This window comes from Pan troglodytes, chromosome 3 (genome assembly GCF_028858775.2).
Source record: "Pan troglodytes isolate AG18354 chromosome 3, NHGRI_mPanTro3-v2.0_pri, whole genome shotgun sequence".
Taxonomy (NCBI): domain Eukaryota; kingdom Metazoa; phylum Chordata; class Mammalia; order Primates; family Hominidae; genus Pan; species Pan troglodytes.
The window spans coordinates 10,288,201-10,307,640 of record NC_072401.2 but is presented as its reverse complement, the minus strand read 5'-3'; the positions used below and the strand labels follow the sequence as shown (position 1 = coordinate 10,307,640).

Below are 19,440 nucleotides of genomic sequence, written 5' to 3'. Positions count from 1 at the left end.
AAACTCCTCACCAAGCTTAGAAACAGGTCATCTGAGCATGCTTAACTCACCACCATACAGAACACATCACTGTAGGTTTGTTCTGATAGACTTTAATTGTGTTTTCTTACCTGCTAATTAACTGTCCATACTCGTTATGCTGTAGCAGCTTCCTCTTTTTAATTAGAATTAACAGTCAGTTTGGCCTTTCATGGCCCGTTTGCTCCTGAGACTCTTCAAAAACATCCTCTCCCCCAGACAGTCCAGGATGGTAATGTTCAAGCCTATTGATTCAACTAAAGAACACTGATTTTAAATCCCACTGGAAGAAAGTCTATATCAAAACATGCTAATTGATAGTCAAGAGGAAGAACCACTTTACATTTCCCTAGAGCAGAGTTCAGGAAACAATCTAAGTCTTATGACTGATCCTACACAAATTCAAGTTAGAATCACCATGTATGGTTGTTAACAATGCTGAGAGGCACGAACTTCTTTTCACAAACAACTTCCCTTTTGTTTCTGGAGTTCTGAACTACTGTTTCCTAACCAGTGTCCCAGTCTGCCTCCACACCCTCCCTCTGCTGACCCGTATCCCACTCTGCATCAGGGACACTTTTCAAATCACAAATCTGATCCTGTCTTTCTCCTCCTAAAACCCTCCAACAGGCCTACAGCTTCTGCCTGCAAACTCCTGCCCCAAGCATGGCCTCCTAGACACCCTAGAATCCACCCCTGCTGGCCCCTCACAAGATGCCTCTCCTGTCCCACCTCCCCCTCGCAGCCCAGCTCTCACCAAACCTGCACCCTGGTTAGCCCTCCATCTCCTCAACTGCATAAAGAATTTCTGGCCGGGCACGGTGGCTCACGCCTGTAATCCCAGCACTTTGGGAGGCCGAGGCGGGCGGATCACAAGGTCAGGAGATTGAGACCAGCCTGACCAACATGCAGAAACCCTGGCTTTACTAAAAATACAAAATTAGCCGGGCGTGGTGGCGGGCGCCTGTAGTCCCAGCTACTCGGGAGGCTGAGGCAGGAGAATGGCATGAACCTGGGAGGTGGAGCTTTCAGTGAGCCGAGATCGCGCCACTGCACTCCACTCCAGCCTGGGTGACAGAGTGAGACTCGGTCTCCAAAAAAAAAAAAAAAAAAAAAGAGAGAATTTCCACTCATCCTTAAAAGATCTGTTTAATTGTCATCATTTTCCCTTCATCTGCACATTCAGCAAACATCTGTCAAGCACCCAAGAGACAGACATGATTTGCTATGGGGGAAGCAACAGGGAGAAAAAGAGACAAAATGCCTGCCTTCAAGGAGCACAATGAACAAGCGAAAGATAAATGCAAAGATGATGATGCAATCCATGGAAATAAATAAACATGAGGCTGTGATCGAGAATAAGGTAGTGGTGGAGGGACCTGCCCCTTTTGCCTAATTAATACATGCTCATGTCTCATGCCCATTCCTGGAGAAGTCTCCTTTCCATTTTTTTTTTTTTTTTAGAAAACACATCCCATGTGGTGAGACCACAGGCTTGCGTAGTTACTTATGCTGGCTACCTGGTTGGGCTGTGTAGAAGGGGAAAAAGGCGCCATTGCTTCCTTATCCTATACTGGGAGCCAAGCTCATGTGAAGTAAATTACCCATATCGTTGTGTGCCTTGAAATCTTTCCAAAGCTCAGGGGCATTTCCAGCAGTGGGAACAGTCTAAGCATGGGTGGGCACCAGGAATTCCTAGGGAGGACACAGTAGAGCAGTCAATCAGGCTAGTTTGGAAGTCCTGGATCCTACTCCTCTGAAAGATTGGGAGTCTCACTCCACCTCTCTGGCCTCAGTTTCCCCACCTGAAATATTGGGTTGGGGCTGGCCTAGGGGGTCCCAAGATATTTTCTGCCTCTAACTTTTGCAGTGTCTCTGGATACAACAGGAGGAAAATTCCTTTGCTCTTTCAGTTCAGACCAATGACTCCTGATAATTTGATCTTCCTTGCCCAAGATCAACAATGTCTGATGCCATATCTGATGACATTTTATCACTCCTTTTCTAAAATAATTAGAAACCCTACAAAGGGAAAACCTTTCAAGAACACATAGAAAGTGCTTAATAAATTTTAACTATTCTTATTATTACTGCCCAATGAAGGAGAACGTTAATCTTGTGCTCAGGGCTGGTTTTCTTGACTCAGTGGACCTCAGATGCTGACGGCTCCTTGAAGGCAGAAGTTGAATCAGCTTTCTGCCACCATTGATGCCCCAGCATGGGTTCCTGGCATGTAGTCCGTTCCCAGCAAACACTGAGGGGATTAATGACAGGTAGAAGAGGAATCGCCGTAATCATTGATATTGATTGGGCCTTTGCCAATATGGTTTGGCTCTGTGTGCCCACCCAAATCTCATGTCAAATTGTAATTCCCATGTGTCAGGGGAGGGACCTGGTTGGAGGTGATTGGATCACGGAGGTGGTTTCTTTTATGCTGTTCTCATGATAGTGAGTGAGTTCTCATGAGATCTGATGGTTTAAAAGTGTATGACATCTCCGCCTTCACTTTCTCTCCCCTGCTCCACCACAGTAAGATATACTTGCTTCCCCTTCCCTTTCCAGCATGATCATAAGTTTCCTCAGGCTTCTCCAGCCATGCAGAACTGTAAGTCAATTAAGCCTCTTTTCTTCATAAATTACCCAGTCTCAGGTAGTTCTTCACAGCAGTGTGAAAATGGACTAATACAGCCACACATTAAACATGTTGCTAAACATTATCTCATTTAATCCCCAGTACAGACCTAAGAGGCAGGAACTCCTGTTCTGTCCTCATTTTATGTACAAGAAAATGGAGAGCCAGAGATACAACTTACCTGTGGTTACACAGCTTGGAAGTGGAGAGGTGGGAATTTAAACTGGGTTAAACCTGGTGACTAAGAGAAAATATATCTAAAGGATTAAGTGACATATGGACACACTTGTGGAGATTTTTAAGGAGATTTCTAGGCATTTGGGGGGGGCTTTAGAAGTTGATAATAGTGGTTCCACTGGAATAATTTTAATAAATATGAATTAAGGAAAAGTTTGGGTGTGCACTTTATTTCTTTTATGTAAAAATGAAATTACAGTTGAGCTTTCTCTGGTTACTTGGGCAAGAGTTAGTGCCAATGGTCTTAGCTACTAGCCTGGCCACCTCCACATGGTAATAATTTGCCATGTGCCAAGTAAGCACTATCAAGGTTTCGACTTTACTGAGATTTTAAATAGCTCATTAAGTGAGATTATAGGCAAGGAAACTGAGGTCTAGAGAAGGACCAAAGCCTGTCACCTGGTGGTCAGCAGAGCCAGAGGAGCCCACTGAGAGTCAGGGTGAGTCAAGGCTCTGCAAGGAGACCCCAGGAAGCATCTGCTATACCTCCTCATCCCTGGTTGCTCAGCAGCCTCCCCTGCCTCCCTACCTAGGAAGCACATGCCTGAGGAGGTGGGTGTCTAAGCTCCTCTCAGAAATGAGAGGACAGACCTTGCATACATCCTGTGAGGGGAGGAGCTTCCTGTGTGCACTCCAGTCCCACCCTTTCCAACATGCTGCAGGGCATGAGTTCTAATTGCTGATATATCTTGGCTGTTGTCATGGAACACATCTGTTTGGGAGCCTGTGCATTTTCAAATTCTCAAATGTCTCTCCTAGAGAAAGGGCAGAGGAGAGAGTCTCTTACCTGGGTCCGGATCTCTTGATTTTGGAGCCAAGTCTATCATTTACTGCTCCTGCCACCTTGAGCAAGTCACTCTCTACTCTGGGTTGCAACTTCCTAACTGTTAAATGGAGTTAGAATAACTGCCTCCCAAGATAGTTCTTACATCAACTAGCAGAGTCTGCAAATGCCTAGCACAGGACTTGACATGTAAATGTCGGATGGAAATGGATGAACAAATGGATGAACAAGATTAAGTCTATTTACATAAACAAAACAGAATGCCCGTGAAGAGTTTTCAAAATGATTATATTTCAATGAAAGAAAAGAGCTATTTTTAAACATGGTGCTTAACGGAAAATTTATTTGAAGGATTAAGTGACATATGGACACACTTAAGGAAATTTCTAAGGGGGTTTATAGGCATTTTGAAGGGCTTTAGAAATTGATGATCGTGGTTCCATGGGAATAATTTTAATAAATATGAATTAAGGAAAAGCTTGGGCAGTTGTCCTTTATTTCTTTTATTCAAAAATAAAATTAAAATTGAACTTTTGGCTGGGCGTGGTGGCTCACGCCTATAATCTCAGCACTTTGGGAGGCCGAGGCAGGCGGATCACGAGGTCAGGAGATCGAGACCATCCTGGCTAACACGGTGAAACCCCATCTCTACTAAAAATACAAAAAATTAGCCAGGTGTGGTGGCGGGCACCTATAGTCCCAGCTACTCAGGAGGCTGAGGCAGGAGGATGGCATGAACCCGGGAGGTGGAGCTTGCAGTGAGCCGAGATTACGCCACTGCACTCCAGCCTGGGCAACAGAGTGAGACTCTGTCTCAAAAAAAAAAAATTGAACTTTTTCTAGGGTACGTGGGCAAGAGTTAGAAAATAGAGAGGAGGGAGAAAGGGCCTAAAGATAATATGTAGGAAACATTGCTGGAAGCAGAAATAACAAAGCTGGCTTTACAGAAATACCACAGGTGTGCATTGCTAAGCACAGTCTCATTTAATGCACAAAACAAAACTAAGTAGAAACTATTGTTATCTTCATTTTATAGATGAGAAAACTGAGAACCATAGATACATGTGGTCACATAGCTAGTAGGTAAAGTGATGGGAATTTATATCAGGTTTATCTCTGGAGAAAGAAAGGTAGCAGATTGTTCCTCACTATAGACACCAGGGCACTGTCGCCACAAGACAGCTTGGTTGTTAGACCAGCTGAGCTGTAGCACAGATTCACAGAGAACAGAGATCTGGAGGAAAAGTCAATTTTCAAAAAGTAATTCTCATATGAAGAACATGCATAATTCAATTCCTTTTCACTTGAACATAACTAAATATAACTATTAGGAATTTGCCAATGAGGGGGAAGAATATTTCTTTGCTTGTGAACATTTCTGAAGGAAAAATAATGGCATTACTAATGAAGTAGATAATGTCTCAAAATTATTAGGAATATTTTTAGGATATCTACAGAATTTTTTAAATTACTTGGCAATTCTTTACATAGAATACTCAATTAATCAGCACGTATTTTCTATTTTCCTGGCAAGAAGGGAGAAAAATGAGTGGGGGAAGGAGAGATGGGGAGAAAGAAAGAGGGGAATAAAGTAATTTCAAGGTGAGGAACGTATACCTCAATCCATATCACCTCTTGATATTCTGTAAAGAAAGGAGTCAGAAGGACTTTTTTTTTTTTTTTTTTTTTACTAAATCTGGCTCTTCCACCAAGTTTCATTACCTTGAGCAAATACATTTCCCTCTCTGAGCTTCATTTTCCTAATCTGTAAAATAAGAGTTTTTATTTTACCTAGAGTCCTAGGCAGTATCCTAGGATTCTGTGCCTCAAATGCATGGATTCAAATCTGGCTTCCTTTTCCACAGTGCATGTGCTACTAAGGCAAGAGCAACTATATGTTATTGGGGAAGGCCTTTTCTGCCAAAGCAAATTGGTGGGCAAACCACCCACTCAGGAAAAACAGTTAGTCAACAAGTGTGGCTCAGTGTGCATGGGATCCAGGAGCCAGGAAGCTTACTCAGATCACAGGATTAATATTCTCCCGGAACATGCTTCTTCTGAATAATAATCATCATCATTAAAAGCTATTGAGTGTTCATCACACCTCAGACACATTTCAATGTGTATTATCTGCATTAGGTCCTTTAAGCTTTGCAATGACCCCATAAAATCAATTCCATTGTCCTTGCTTTACAGAGGAGGAAAGTCGAGCCAGAAAGGTGAACTAATGTGCCCAAGGTCACATAGAGCCTGCAAGTGGCAGAGCCAAGACTCTAACCCAGATGGTCTGATTCAAGCAGCATGCTCCAAACTGTAGTATCAGACCCCCACCCAGGCCCCTAACTATAGTGTTACACCCTCACCCCAGGCCCCTAACTTTAGCGTAAGACCCCCACTCCGTGATCCTAATTAGAGTGTGGGACCTCCACCCCATGTTCTTAACCCTAGTGTTATACCCCAACTCCTGAAACTAGTACTTAGGTGTATATGATATAAACATTTTCTTCACTGTTGTTATTAGTAATGGCTACCTGATTATTGCAATAGTCAATGAGAAGTTAAATACTTAAGGAATAGATGGCATAGCAAAGATTCTTGTTATCTTCCCCAAATCCCTTTGTCCACACCCCTTTGTGATTCTCAGACAGACCTACAACTGCTCCCGTATGTGGCTTTTTGCTTGAGGACTTCCCCAGCTCTCTCAGCCCACATCGTGGCAGGCCAAAAGCACTGCTCAAAGTATAACACTCAATGAGTGACTGATGAGACATGGTGGATAAATAATCCAGCCCTCCTACCCCTCAGACTGGGTAACTCTGAGATGTGTTTTCCACAGTTTCCCGAGGGTCCCAGTTGGATTAAAATGTGACTGCCCATGGTGGTGTTGCTAATAACATAGCCCTTATCCACCTCTTTCACCTCCCTGCACTCTTCCCTGCATTTCCTGGGATCAACTGGCACATAAACTGCTTCTCAGGGTCTGCTTCTGGGGCAATCCAGAATAGGATACTCAAACAAGATAGCAAAGAAGACTCTAATAAGATAACAAGATGAGTGGACCCACATACATAATTATTTGGGGCTAATTTTCAAAGTTTAAGCTATATTGGACTGTTGGGCAACATATATTGAGTACTGTGATATGAAGAGTACCCTGTGCAAGACACATTGGATACAGACATGACACCTTCCCCATCTTTCTGTTCTTTTGAAATGAGAGGTGCCATCAAAAGGACATGGTCAGAAGACCCAACTTCATGTCCTATCTCTTCCAGTCACAAGCAGGACTAGTAACTGGGCAAGGCCCTCTATTCCCTGAAATTTCAGTTTCCGAATCTGTAATTACAATTCATAATTCATAGTTTGGTCATGAAGAAAGATTTGATGAGATAAGGTGTGCCAAGTATTTTTATGAATAAAAAAGTCCACAAAAGTAAAGGTCGCAAACCACAGAATTTTAAAGAAGGCACTCTCTTGGCAAAATCCTTTGTAAGAAGGGATTGTTTTCACTTGCTCTTTAATTTTGAAGCATATGATTTTCAGATGAGCAGCACCTACACACCTACCACAAGAAATACCAATAACTTACCTTTGAAAAGCTAATAATCAAGGGATTTTAGGTAAGTATGGTCATGTATAGACTTGTTACAGAACCTTCCTCCTGCAAATACCTAAGAAAATGAGCAGGAAAAGAGTCATTAAAATCAATAACAATACCAACAAAGCAAACCTTTACACAGATTGAAAAAAAATGGCCAGCAGTAACCAAACAAGGAAATATATCACATACCTAGAAAACTAGCAGCCAATAAAGGATAATTCTAGCATAGGAGATTCTGTCTCCACTCTTTAGAAAACAGCACTGACCAGAGAAGGAGATTTTATGAACCCTAAGAACTCTTGCTACGACCTTGATTTTATGGGGGAGACAGAGTGAGCAGGTGAGTCAGCAATTGCAGAGAAAGATCAAGAAGATACCTTCTCCCCAAACAGCCCTCTCAAAGGGTCCTGGGGATTGCCACTTCCTAAGACTATGTCCTAATTTGAGGAAACCAGTTAAAGGCCACTGGAGTAGAATATGCCCCTGACCACATGGAATGGGTTCCAGTGCATGTCACTTTACAAAATCTAAGAAGAGAGAGAGAAGAACCCAGATCCTCCATAAAGGGCTGCTGACAGCCCTAACCAATTTTTCTACCCACCCCACCCCTGCCACATTTTCCCATAATTTATTGAAAACTTACTGAAAGTTAGTACTCAGATCTCAAACTGTGATGTGAAAGCCAAGATAAACTAGAAGATAAAAAGAAAAGGTGTCAAAGATCGGTCTTCCATCATATCACAGCAGGTGGCAATCTGGACAAAGTAGCTCACTCCAATAAGGATAAGAGAAATGGAGGACAATGCACAGGGAAAGAGCCAACCTGGGAAACTAGAACAAAGAAGAAAGGAAAGAAAGGGAGAGAAGAAGGAAGAGAGAGATTTCCCAGAGCATACAATATCTATGCAGAAAACAAGAGAACAAAGTCGCTCACGAGATGGCCAATAGGAAAGGGAAACAAAGCTGATCCAACACAAGGATAATTGGTGTCTCTAAAGCAAAGAATCCAACATGTAGAAAATAAGACATTTTCAAAGGTATAACATAAGAAGTAAATGAAGAGTGGATCTGCAGCTCAAAGGGATATGCTATGTTCTACAAAAAGTTGCTATAGGAAAATCAATACCAGAATATGATTTGGTTCTGTGCCCCTACCCAAATCTCATCTCGAATTGTAATCCCCACATATCAGGGGAGGGACTTGTAGGAGGTGATTGAATCATGGGAGTAGTTCCCCCATGCTGTTCTTGTGATAGAGAGGGAGTTCTCACAAGATCTAATGGTTTCAAAGTGGAAGTTTCCCCTGCTTTCTCTCTTTGTCCTCTTTTGATATGGTAAGACGTGTCTTGCTTCCCCTTTGCCTTCCTCCACGATTGTAAGTTTCCTGAGGCCTCCGCAGCCATTTGGAACTCTGAGTCAATTAAATCTTTATTCTTTATAAATTACTCAGTATCAGGTATATCTTTATAGCAGTGTGAAAATGGACTAATACAACCAAAAACATCATAGTTAATGAATTTCAAAGATAAAGAACAATTTCCTCAGGGTTCTAGGTAGAAAAAGGCAAACACCTAAAAGACAAATATCCCAAGTAGCCCCAATCTTCTTCACAGAACATTTGACATCAAAGCTAAATACCAAAATACAAATGGAGATCATCTCTAGGTGGAAGGCTTAGAGGTAATTTTTGTTTCCTTTTTATACTTTGTCATGTTGCATGCTTTAAAAAATTATTTTACATGAGCAAATATTATTCATGAAAGTCAGAAAAAAACAATAAAACTATTTTCATTCTTAAAAACAAAATAAAAATAAAAGAAGCCCTGCCTGAAATTCATTCTGTTTCTTTATCAAACCCCATTCTTTCTCATTTTACCTTGGATTGGAAGAAAGAGACCTTAAAAGACTCTTAGGAAATCAGGCCACCAATGCCTTCAGTAAGAGAGACAAATGAATTGCAGGGTTTGGGAGAGCATTCAGATAAAACTATGAAGATAGCTAAGTTCTTTTCAAGTATTTTAAGTTTTGTTAGTATCTTAGACTTGCTTGGGGCCCAAGGGAGTAGTTAAAACTCATGCTGTGGAGTTACCCAGAGTCACTGAGTTTGCAGCTTACTGGTGATGTGCTCTTGAAAAAATTACTTACCTTCCACAAGCCTAAGTTTCTTTGTATAGTAAATGGAAAAAATAATAGCAGTAACTATCATATCATAGTGATAATTAAATAAGATAATATATGTAAAGTGCTTTTTTAAACTTTTATTTTTAAGTTCAGGGGTACATGTGCAGGTTTGTTATATAGGTAAATGTGTTTCATAAGGGTTTGTTATGCAGATTATTTCATCACCCAGGTACCAAGCCTAGTACCTATTTGTTATTAACATTTTTCCTGATCCTCTCTGTTTTCCCACCCTCCAGTAGGCCCCAATGTGTGTTGTTCCGCTCTATGTGTCCATTTGTTCTCATCATTTAGCTCCCATTTATAAGTGAGAAAATGTAATATTTGGTTTTCTGTTCCTGCATTTAGTTTGCTAGGATAATGGCCTCCAGTTCCATCCATGTCCCTGCAAAGGACATGATCTCATTCTTTTTTTATGGCTGCATAGTATTCTATAGTGTATATATACCACATTTTCTTTATCCAGTCTATCATTGATGGGCATCTAGGATGATTCCATGTCTTTCCTATTGTGAATAATGCTGCAATGAACATACACATGCATGTATCTTTGTATTTGTATTCCTTTGGGTATATACCCGGTAATGAGATTGCTGGGTCGAATAGTAGTTCTGTCTTTAGGTCTTTGAGGAATGGCCACACTGTCTTCCATAATGGTTGAACTAATTTACACTCCCACCAACAGTGTATAAATGTTCCTTTTTCTCCACAACCCAGCCAGTATCTGTTATTTTTTTAGTTTTTAGTAATAGGCATTATGACTGTTGTGAGATGGTATCTCATTGTGGTTTTGATTTACATTTCTCTAATGATCAGTGATATTGAGCTTTTCTTCATATGATTTTTGACCACATGTATGTCTTCTTTTGAAAAGTGTTCATGTCCTTTGCCTGCTTTTTAATGGGTTTTATTCTTGTAAATTTGTTTAAGTTTCATATAGATGCTGGATCTTTGTCAGATGCATAGTTTGCAAAAATTTCTCCCATTCTATAGGTTGTCTGTTTACTCTGTTGATAGTTTCTTTTGTTGTGCAAAAGCTCTTTAGTTTAATTGGATCCCATTTGTCAATTTTTGCTTTTGTTGCAGTTGATTTTGGTGTTCTCGTCATGAAATCTTTGCCTGTGCCTATTTGCCGAATGGTATTGCCTAGGTTGTCTTCCAGGGTTTTTATAGTTTTGGGTTTTACATTTAAGTATTTAATCCATCTTGAGTGTATTTTTGTATATGGTGTAAGGGAGGAGTCCAGTTTCAATCTTCTGCAAATGGCTAGCCATTTATCCCAACAACATTTATTGAATACAGTCCTTTCCCCATTGCTTGTTTTTGTCAGGTGTGTCAAAGATCAGATAGTTGTAGGTGCACAGTCTTATTTCTGGGTTCTCTATTTTGTTCCATTGGTCTATGTGTATGTTCTTGTACCAGTACCATGCTGTTTTGGTTACTATAATTCTGTAGTATTGTTTTAAGTCAGGTAGTATGATGCCCCCAGCTTTGTTCTTTTTGCTTAGCATTGCCTTGGCTATTCAGTCTCTTTTTTGGTTCCACATGAATTTTAAAACGGTTTTTTATGGCTCTGTGAAGAATGTCAATGGTAGTTTAATGGGAATAACATTGAATTCATAAATTGCTGTGGGCAATTTTAACAATATTAGTTCTTTTTATCAATGAGCATGGAATGTTTTTCCATTTGTTTGTGCCATCTATGATTTCTTTAAGCAGTGGTTTGTAGTTCTCCTTGTAGAGACCTTGTAAAATGCTTTTCATAATGCCTGCCACAGTTACCGTCATCATCTTCACCAGCAGCTACAGAAGCACCATCGTCATCATCATTACCATCATCATCTTCTTCATCACCATCACTTCTTGCTAAGAAACCTTGCATATATTACTCCCCTTCTCTTAGCTTCAGCTAACTCATCATAAAATGGGGGATATAATGGAGAGGAGTCTTGATTATTATTATTATAGTATCTAACACCTATTGAGTGCCCTTCATGTGCAAGACTTATATTAAGTGTTTGCATTTAGTAGTTCATTTCATGCTCACAAATATCCCCAGTAGTAAGCTCCTACTCACTTTACAGGTGAGAGAATTCCGTTCTAGAAAGATTTAGCTGAGATAGGACTTAAACCTGATCTTACTAACACCAAAGCCCAAGCTCCAGTCCCCTGTGCTTTACCACCTTCTCTGGTTGTGAAGATCAAGGGAGATAATGGGAGTGAACACACCTGTGTACAATGGAGCTGTGCAGGCTCCTCATGGTTGCTTAGGGCTTGGTCTGAAGGCCTAGTGAAAGAGAGGATCTGATATCAATGTACCATGAATTCCCTGGCATCCTAATTATTTGTTCTTTCATCAATCCTGCAAACACTTACAGAGCACCTGGTATGTGTTCAGCACTGTGTTAGGATCAGGAGTCTTAACCAATAAACAAGTCATGGCCTCAAGCCCTGAAGAAACAAAGAGATGTACCAGGAGGCAATTTGTCAGTGTTCTACTGCATTGTACATTGATGTACCGCATTCCATTGTACCAGCATCAGAAGTACTGAGTTATCCACAGGTGCTTCCAAAAACACACCTAGGAAAGACACAGAAAGTGAAACATCATCACCTAACCCTGTTCAGGCTTCAGAATTGCTGTGAACTGATTCCCAGTGGTGTTAGCTGCAGGACCAACTGAGTGTGTGACACAAACACTTTCTGACAATGAAATATTTTGCAGAACCAAAGGCTGGTTTCATTACATTTCAGTGTGTAACCATTATTCTCACACAGTTCAATAGATACCTTTAAGATATAGAGTCTAATATTTTTGTAGTGAACAGCATATCAAATCTTGTCAAAATCAACTTTTGAGCATTTAACTTATGTAAGTAAATATTGATGGAGTATCTACTCTGCGGGAAATGCCAGACAAATGGAGATAGTGCCTGATCAGAGGGGCTCACAGTGTAGTGGGAGGTGAGGGGACGCTCCATTCCGAGTTGTTTTTGATTTGTTGGAGTGCAAGCCTTGCTGGCATCATAGTGGGGTGATAACGATGAAAGGTCTGGAGAGATTCAGACTTGAGTTGGCCTTGGCTTTGTGGCTTTGTCACCCTGGGCTGCTTGGTTGGGTCGGCTTGCTAAGTGATTGTGTATGTGCAATGTTTACCTTGAAAGCTTTACCTCAATGGAGCAATTGTCTCCAAATTCAGCCCCTTCCTTTCATCTCACCTGCCTTGATCTGAGCCCCCCTAAACAACCATTGCCTCCTCCCTGGACTGCCCCAACAGCCCGCTGCATCCTCTCCTACACCCTCCAGGCTTTTCTCCAAACAGCAGTGACCTCTGTGAAATGCAAATTGATCACCTCAACTGCTGCATAGCAGCCCAAAGTGGTTTTCTTCAACTGCAAACCCCTCTCCATGATCTACAAGAGGCTGCTTCATTGGACCTGCTCACATTTGCTACCTCACCCCATTCCTCTCTGCCTCCTTCAGGTGTCTGGACAGATTGGCCCCTGTTGTAGACTTTGGCCCAATCCTTTCACCTGTATGACTTCTGCCGGCCCCTCCCTCCACTCGGCATGATCTTCCCCAGATCTTCAGGAGCCACCTTCCCTTCTTCAATCCACATCTCCACCATCTCCTCCCCAGAGCATCCTTCTCCACCCACTGCCAAAATAGACAGTGCATCTCCTCCAGAATGCTTATCACATTTTGTATTTATATGTATTTATTCATTTGCTCACTCCCCTTTTTTATTTTTATTTTTTTATTTCCATAGGTTTTTTGGGGAACAGGTGGTGTTTGGTTACATGAATAAGTTTTTTGGTGGTGATTTCCAAGATTTTGATGCACCCATCACCCAAGCAGTATACATTCACCCAATTTGTAGTGTTTTATAACTCACCCCCTTCCCACCCTTTCCCCCGAGTTCCCAAAGTCTGTTGTATCATTCTTTTATCTTTTTTTTTTTTTGAGAGGGAGTTTCACTCTTGTTGCCCAGGCTGGTGTGCAATATGCTTGATCTCGGCTCACTGCAACCTCCACCTTCCAGGTTCAAATGATTCTCCTGCCTCAGCCTCTCGAGTAACCGGGATAACAAGCATGCACCACCACGCCCAGCTAATTTTTGTATTTTTAGTAGAGATGGGATTTCACCATGTTAGTCAGGCTGGTCTCAAACTCCTGACCTCATGTAATCCACTGGCCTCTGCCTCCCAAAGTGCTGGGATTACAGGTGTGAGCCACCGCGCCTGGCCCCAGTTGTATCATTCTTATGCCTTTGCATCCTCGTAGCTTAGCTCTCACTTTTGAGTGACAACATACGATGTTTGGTTTTCCATTCCTGGACTCACTCCCATTTTAATGAACAAGTCATCCCAGCAGACAAGGGTTCCGCATGAAAGCAAGGACATGTTGCTTTTGACCTCACTGTTGGAACAGCCCCAGCACCTAAATAATTGTTGGATGTTGACACAATGAATGCCTCCAGCCTAGTAATTTCCAAATTGTGTTCACTGTCTCTCTAGAGTTTAGTAAAAGTCCCTGAGGGATTTCCCATCCATGACCCACTCTGTCTTGTCTGAGAAACACCCAGGTGTAGATCTCATTGGCAGAGTGGTGACTCCAGCTGGAGATGGGGAGGTTCAAGTGGGATCCCAGCAGTCATGCTGAGCCCTAGGTCCTGGTCTGGGCACAGGGCGTGATCACTGGTCTCACTGTACAGGATATGGTGGAAAGGAAGGGTATAGACCTGAGACCACATGTGAGTTTGGAAATGTGTAGGGGTGGCTTGGGTTGTGGTGGTGACTGGAGGCTCTCCTGGCATCAGAAAGTAAAGGGTAATAAATGCCCTGCAATTGCACAGGACAGTCTCTCAAAATAAAGACTTGTCCCACTGCAATATCAATGATGTCTCCACTGAGTAACACTAAGCCACCAGGGCGACTCAGGAACTGGGGCCCACTACACATCCAGTCAAGGGGCAGGGGTGGGGGGGTTCTAAAGTATGGCAGATGGAGATGGATGCTGGAGGCATGACCTTCTCAGAGTGATTAATTCCATGTCCTGGCTCACACACTGCAGGTGGCATCCCATTCATCTTGACTGGTGAGTTCTTCCAGCAATCTCAGCGGCCGGCTGCCTTCATCATTGCAGGCACCGTCAACTGGCTCTCCAACTTTGCTGTTGGGATCCTCTTCCCATTCATTCAGGTATGACTGACAAGGAGTCTTTTGCCCATGGGGTTCCCTTTGATTCTGCAGCACTTGAGGGGTGATTCATAGATCAGAAGTTGATCTCTCTCCTCTCAACTGGAAACTCATGCTATTTTCCTAAGGAAGGAAGAAACTATGCTTTGGGCAAAACCTTTCATCCCTTTCTCTTTCCTGTGCCTTCCTAGAGCTTCCCTAAATGCTGTGGGCCGCTTCAGAGGGTGTGGGCTACCCATTGCTGACGGTATGCAAGGACTCCTAGGTTAGCAACTGAAACCTACAACCTACTTATCATTTTTACAATGTGCTCATCACTGTGTAAGACAAATTCCATCTAATAGTTCCAGTGCACACTGCAAACCACCACCCATTTAACATCCTCATTGTCATCATCATAACCACAGCTAATGGGATCATTGTCCCAAGGGTGACAGTGATCAGTAGGAAAATGCCCATATACTCAAGAATCAGATACAAGTCTTTTTGGGTAGGGAAAGGATCTGTTCATTGGAAACCGAATTCATTAATTCAACACATATATATGTTGAGTCCCAGCTGTGTGCCAGGCACTTTTCTAGGCAATGAGGATACAGTGGTAACAAAGCCTGTGTTTCCTGGTTCTGGAGCTGAACGGGGAAACAAAAGAGGCATAAGTGCTATTTTAAATGGGGCAATCGTGAAGGGCTCTGGAAGGAGGTGACCGTTGCGCAGAGGCCTGAGTGAAGTGAGGGAGCAGAGCTGTCTGGGAATGGTGAAGTCCTGGCTAGAAAAACAGCAAGTGCAAGGGCCCTTAGGCAGGGCTAATATTTGGCCTGTGTAAGAAACCACCCAGAGGCTTATATGACTGAAACAGAGTGAGCAAGAAAGATGGGTGAGAGAGAGGATCAGATAAGAGGGTTATCTGGGAGCAGGAACACAAAAGGCTTTGCAAGCCTTCTGCACAGAGCAAGGGGCCCAGAAGCATTTGCAGAAGGAGGATGAAGCTTCCCTGCTCAAATGCCCACCAGGGCTCCCTGCTGCCCTCGGTGCTGGGTGGTACCACCTGCAGGAGGTGAGAATCCGTCACATACATCACCACCCATTCTCAGGAGCTATTTCAATCCTGTCTTCCTCCCCTCACCAACTATTCTGGACACTCAGTTCTATGTCCGCCTGCTAATTTACTAGTGCCAAGCCCAACACATCCCAGAGATTCTGCTGCCAGCTTGCGTGAGCCAAAGGTCAGTATTTGTGGCACTCCAAGCCCCAGCCACCCCAGCATGGTGGCTGTTCCTGCATTCACAGTTACGGAGCAGTTGCTCTGTGCCACCCCCCTCCCCCATGCATGGCTTTCTGTGCCCACATCACCCTCACACAGTCCTGAGCTGGAGTTTCTGATCCTTGCCACTGTACAGGCAAGGAGGTCCAGGAAGCAGACATGGTCAGCCCAGGTCCCACAGTCAGCATCAAACCCAGTTTCTCCACTTCACCACCTTGTGCTCAACTTCCCTCTCCATCCATCACTTGCTACAGCCTCCTCGTCTCAGAGTTAGAAGGCTGCCACACCCTGTAACTTTCAAGACATCTTTGTGTTTTAGCAACAAACACTCTATTTCTGAAACGTAAGTGCCGTTGGGGGCTCCATGAGCCATGGAGTTAGTCAAGATCCCACACTCATTTACTCCCATCCTGGGACACCTTCACGTGGCTGCAGTCAGAACATAACAAGTATCTTTTCAATTGACTTTAAACCTTAAGTGGCTTTTTACAGTTTGGCTCAAAGCCAGCAGAGCCAGGTGTCAGTAAAATCCTCATTATTGTGGCAAAAGTTAACTTCAAGCTGCTTCTGTCAACATGGTTCTCCCATCACATTTATAAATTAAGTAGAGAAGTTCCAGCACCTTCACATGGCCCAGTACTGAGATTTGTATGTCCGAGAAGCAGGCCACTATCTTCTGAGCCACTCGGGGGTGTGGGGTGTGAAAGACCTTGCTTGCCTGCCACAGTTTGAGCATTAACAGCACCAACATGCCACTTTAGTATAGTGTTCACTGAACGCTTGCTGTGTGCCCAGAGTGCTCCACCGCTGCCTGTGCTAGGAGGTAGTGCCTGTATCACTCCCTTTGACAGGCAAGGGGATGAGCTCAGAGAGATGTAGTAACTTCCAAGGTCACTGCACTTCCAAACCTAGATAATTTTTTGTATTTCTAAAAACTGGAATCAATTCTTTGTTTTGTTCTTGCTTCTCTTGCCTGTCATTTATGAGCCTTTTCTTATGCCTGTGGGCATTTTCGAAACAAATCCCCTCTGGAAACAGTTCCTGAGAAGCTGGGTATGTCCAGGGTGTCTGGGTTTTCAGGGGTCATTCGGAAAACATTGCAGGTGTGACTGTTGATGAACCTTCATCGGAGCAGGAACAGCCAGGCTGGACATACAGATGGAGACACCGGGCAGGTAGCTATGTTTAGTATTTTGTGAAATGTCAGCCTCCTGACCCAAGCCTGGGAAGGCACCCACGGTTAATTTCCTTTCCGGAGAGGAGCTTAGCAAGTTAGAGAGCTGGGCTCAGGGGGCTGCTGTGAGCAATGATCAATGCATTAGAGAAATACAGGGCTAACAAGTTCTGAGTCACATCCCCCAACCCCAGCCCACCACAGCCCCACTCACGCCCGCCCATGGGAGCAACGTGTATGTGTTGTAGATGCCATACATGAACCATTTCTGACCTACCTGCCTTCTGAAAACCAGCTCAGCCACAATCAAGAGCTACTGTGTTCATCTACTCGGGCCTCGGGCCGCCATGACCAAACAGCACAGACTAGGGAGCTTCAACAACAGAAATTTATTGTCTCACAGTTCTAGAAGGTAGAAGTCTGAGCTCAAGGGCTTAGCATGGTTGATTTCTTCTGAGGCCCCTCTCCTTGGCTTGTAAATGGCTGTTGTCAAGTTCACAACTACACCAATTGTTATCCCCAGGGTCAGGTTCCAGCTCATGCTGAGGTCCGAAGGGAGTGGGTGGATGAGCAGACAGCTGGAAGAACACTCAGGGGGCCGTAGGCAGGTGCAATGTAGTCTCTCATGAGAAGCTCACTCACACTAGTTCTCTCACACTGTCCACCCTGTCTTGGCTGCTTAGTCCAGCAGCTCCCACACATGGCTGCACTGCCAGCTTGCCCTTCAAGGTCAGCAGCTTAACTCTTTCTCTGGGCACCAGAACTCGAGCTATGTCCTGGCTCCCCTCTTTCCATTTTGCAGATGGACAGCTCTGGTTTTCTTTCTCTTTCTCTGGGCGCCAGCACAAGAGTGCATGTACAGTGTCAGCAGGGCAGTTATACCTTTTACAGACAACAGTGGTGTAGGGCCAAGGGATGCCCTTCCTATGTTATGGCTACATGGCTGTGATAACAAGTAGAGTTATACACCTGCCCTCTAAACTCACTGAGTCACTCTGGATGTTTACCTCAGCCTACCCTTGACCAAAGCACAACCATGTTCCTTGCAGCTGTCTTCTCCCTGTGTCCTCGCATGGTCTCTCTTCTGTGTCGATCTGTGTCCTCTTCTCCTCTCTTATGAGAATAGCAGGATATTGGATTAGGGCCCCACCCTAATGACCTCATTTCAACTTAATCACATCCTGAGGTGCTAGGGCTTAGGACTCAACGTATGAATTTCAGGAGGGATGCAGTTCAGCCCACAGCAGCCACCAAGAGAAACTACTCACACATCTTGATTGTTTCACTTATTCCAATAAGTATCAGTGGCAAATGTATTCTAGCCCCCAAACAGACCCCTAAGAAGCCTGGGCTTCTTCCTCAGAATAAAATGTCTGAGCCAGTAGAGCCACAGACAACGGCACGAATCACGCCTGTATTGAAGCCCATGTATTAGCGGAGGGCCCTGAGCATGCTCCTCAAGCATGGGTTTCCTCTCCAAGCCTGGGTTTCCTCACCTGTAAAACAGGGAAAATCCTTAGCCTTCTCATCACCAACAGAGAAGAGAGGCAACTGTGGTTGTGGGGAGGAGCCCACATCCCTTCATGCTCACCTCCACACTCTGGCTCTGGGATCCTGTTGGCAGCATTTGCTGTGGTCAGCATCAGTGTTGCTTGGGCCGTTTGTTATAAAGCCTGCGAAAAACACTCTCCAGTGTGGAGTGCCAATACTTTCCGATTCAGAGAAAATTGCATGCAAATGTATGCCTCTTTGATTCTACTCGAGTTATAAAATGCAGTTTGAGCTCAATAAATTCTGGAAAAGAGCAAATTATTCTTCTCAACCTGAAGAATATTGGGTCATATCCTGAGTGCCTCAGCAGAGTGAGATGGGCAGGGCTAGTCAAACTTTTTCTGAGCTTTTTGTTTTTCTTCAACTTTTATTCTAAGTTTGGGGTACATGTGCAGGATGTGCAGGTTTGTTACACAAGTAAACACATGCCGTGGTGGTTTGCTACACAGATCAACCAATCACCTAGGTATTAATATTAAACCCAGAGTCCATTAGCTATTCTTCCTAACACTCTCCCTCCACCGCAACCCCCCGATAGGCCCCAGTATTGTTCCCCTCAATGTGTCCATGTGTTCTCGTTGTTCAGCTCCCACTTATAAGTGAGAACATGCAGTGTTTGGTTTTCTGTTCCTGTGTTAGTTTTCTGAGGGTAACAGCTTCCAGCTCCATCCATGTCACTGCAAAGGACTTGATCTCATTCCTTTTTATGGCTACATAGTATTCCATGGTGTATATGTGCCACATTTTCTTTATCCAGTCTATCGTTGATGGGCATTTGGGTTGATTCCATATCTCTGCTATTGTGA

General features: G+C 43.5%; 1 protein-coding gene across 18 annotated transcripts in view; it reads left to right on the top strand.

The window, feature by feature from the left end:
* SLC2A9 (solute carrier family 2 member 9) overlaps positions 1–19,440 on the top strand; it is a 279,004-nt gene that overhangs the window by 200,429 nt on the left and 59,135 nt on the right. For all 18 annotated transcript variants that reach the window (XM_063809388.1, XM_063809384.1, XM_063809396.1 and 15 more), the window contains one exon: positions 14,524–14,651. In XM_063809388.1, coding sequence (XP_063665458.1) covers positions 14,524–14,651 — 128 coding nt within the window. The remainder of the gene's footprint in view (positions 1–14,523; positions 14,652–19,440) is intronic.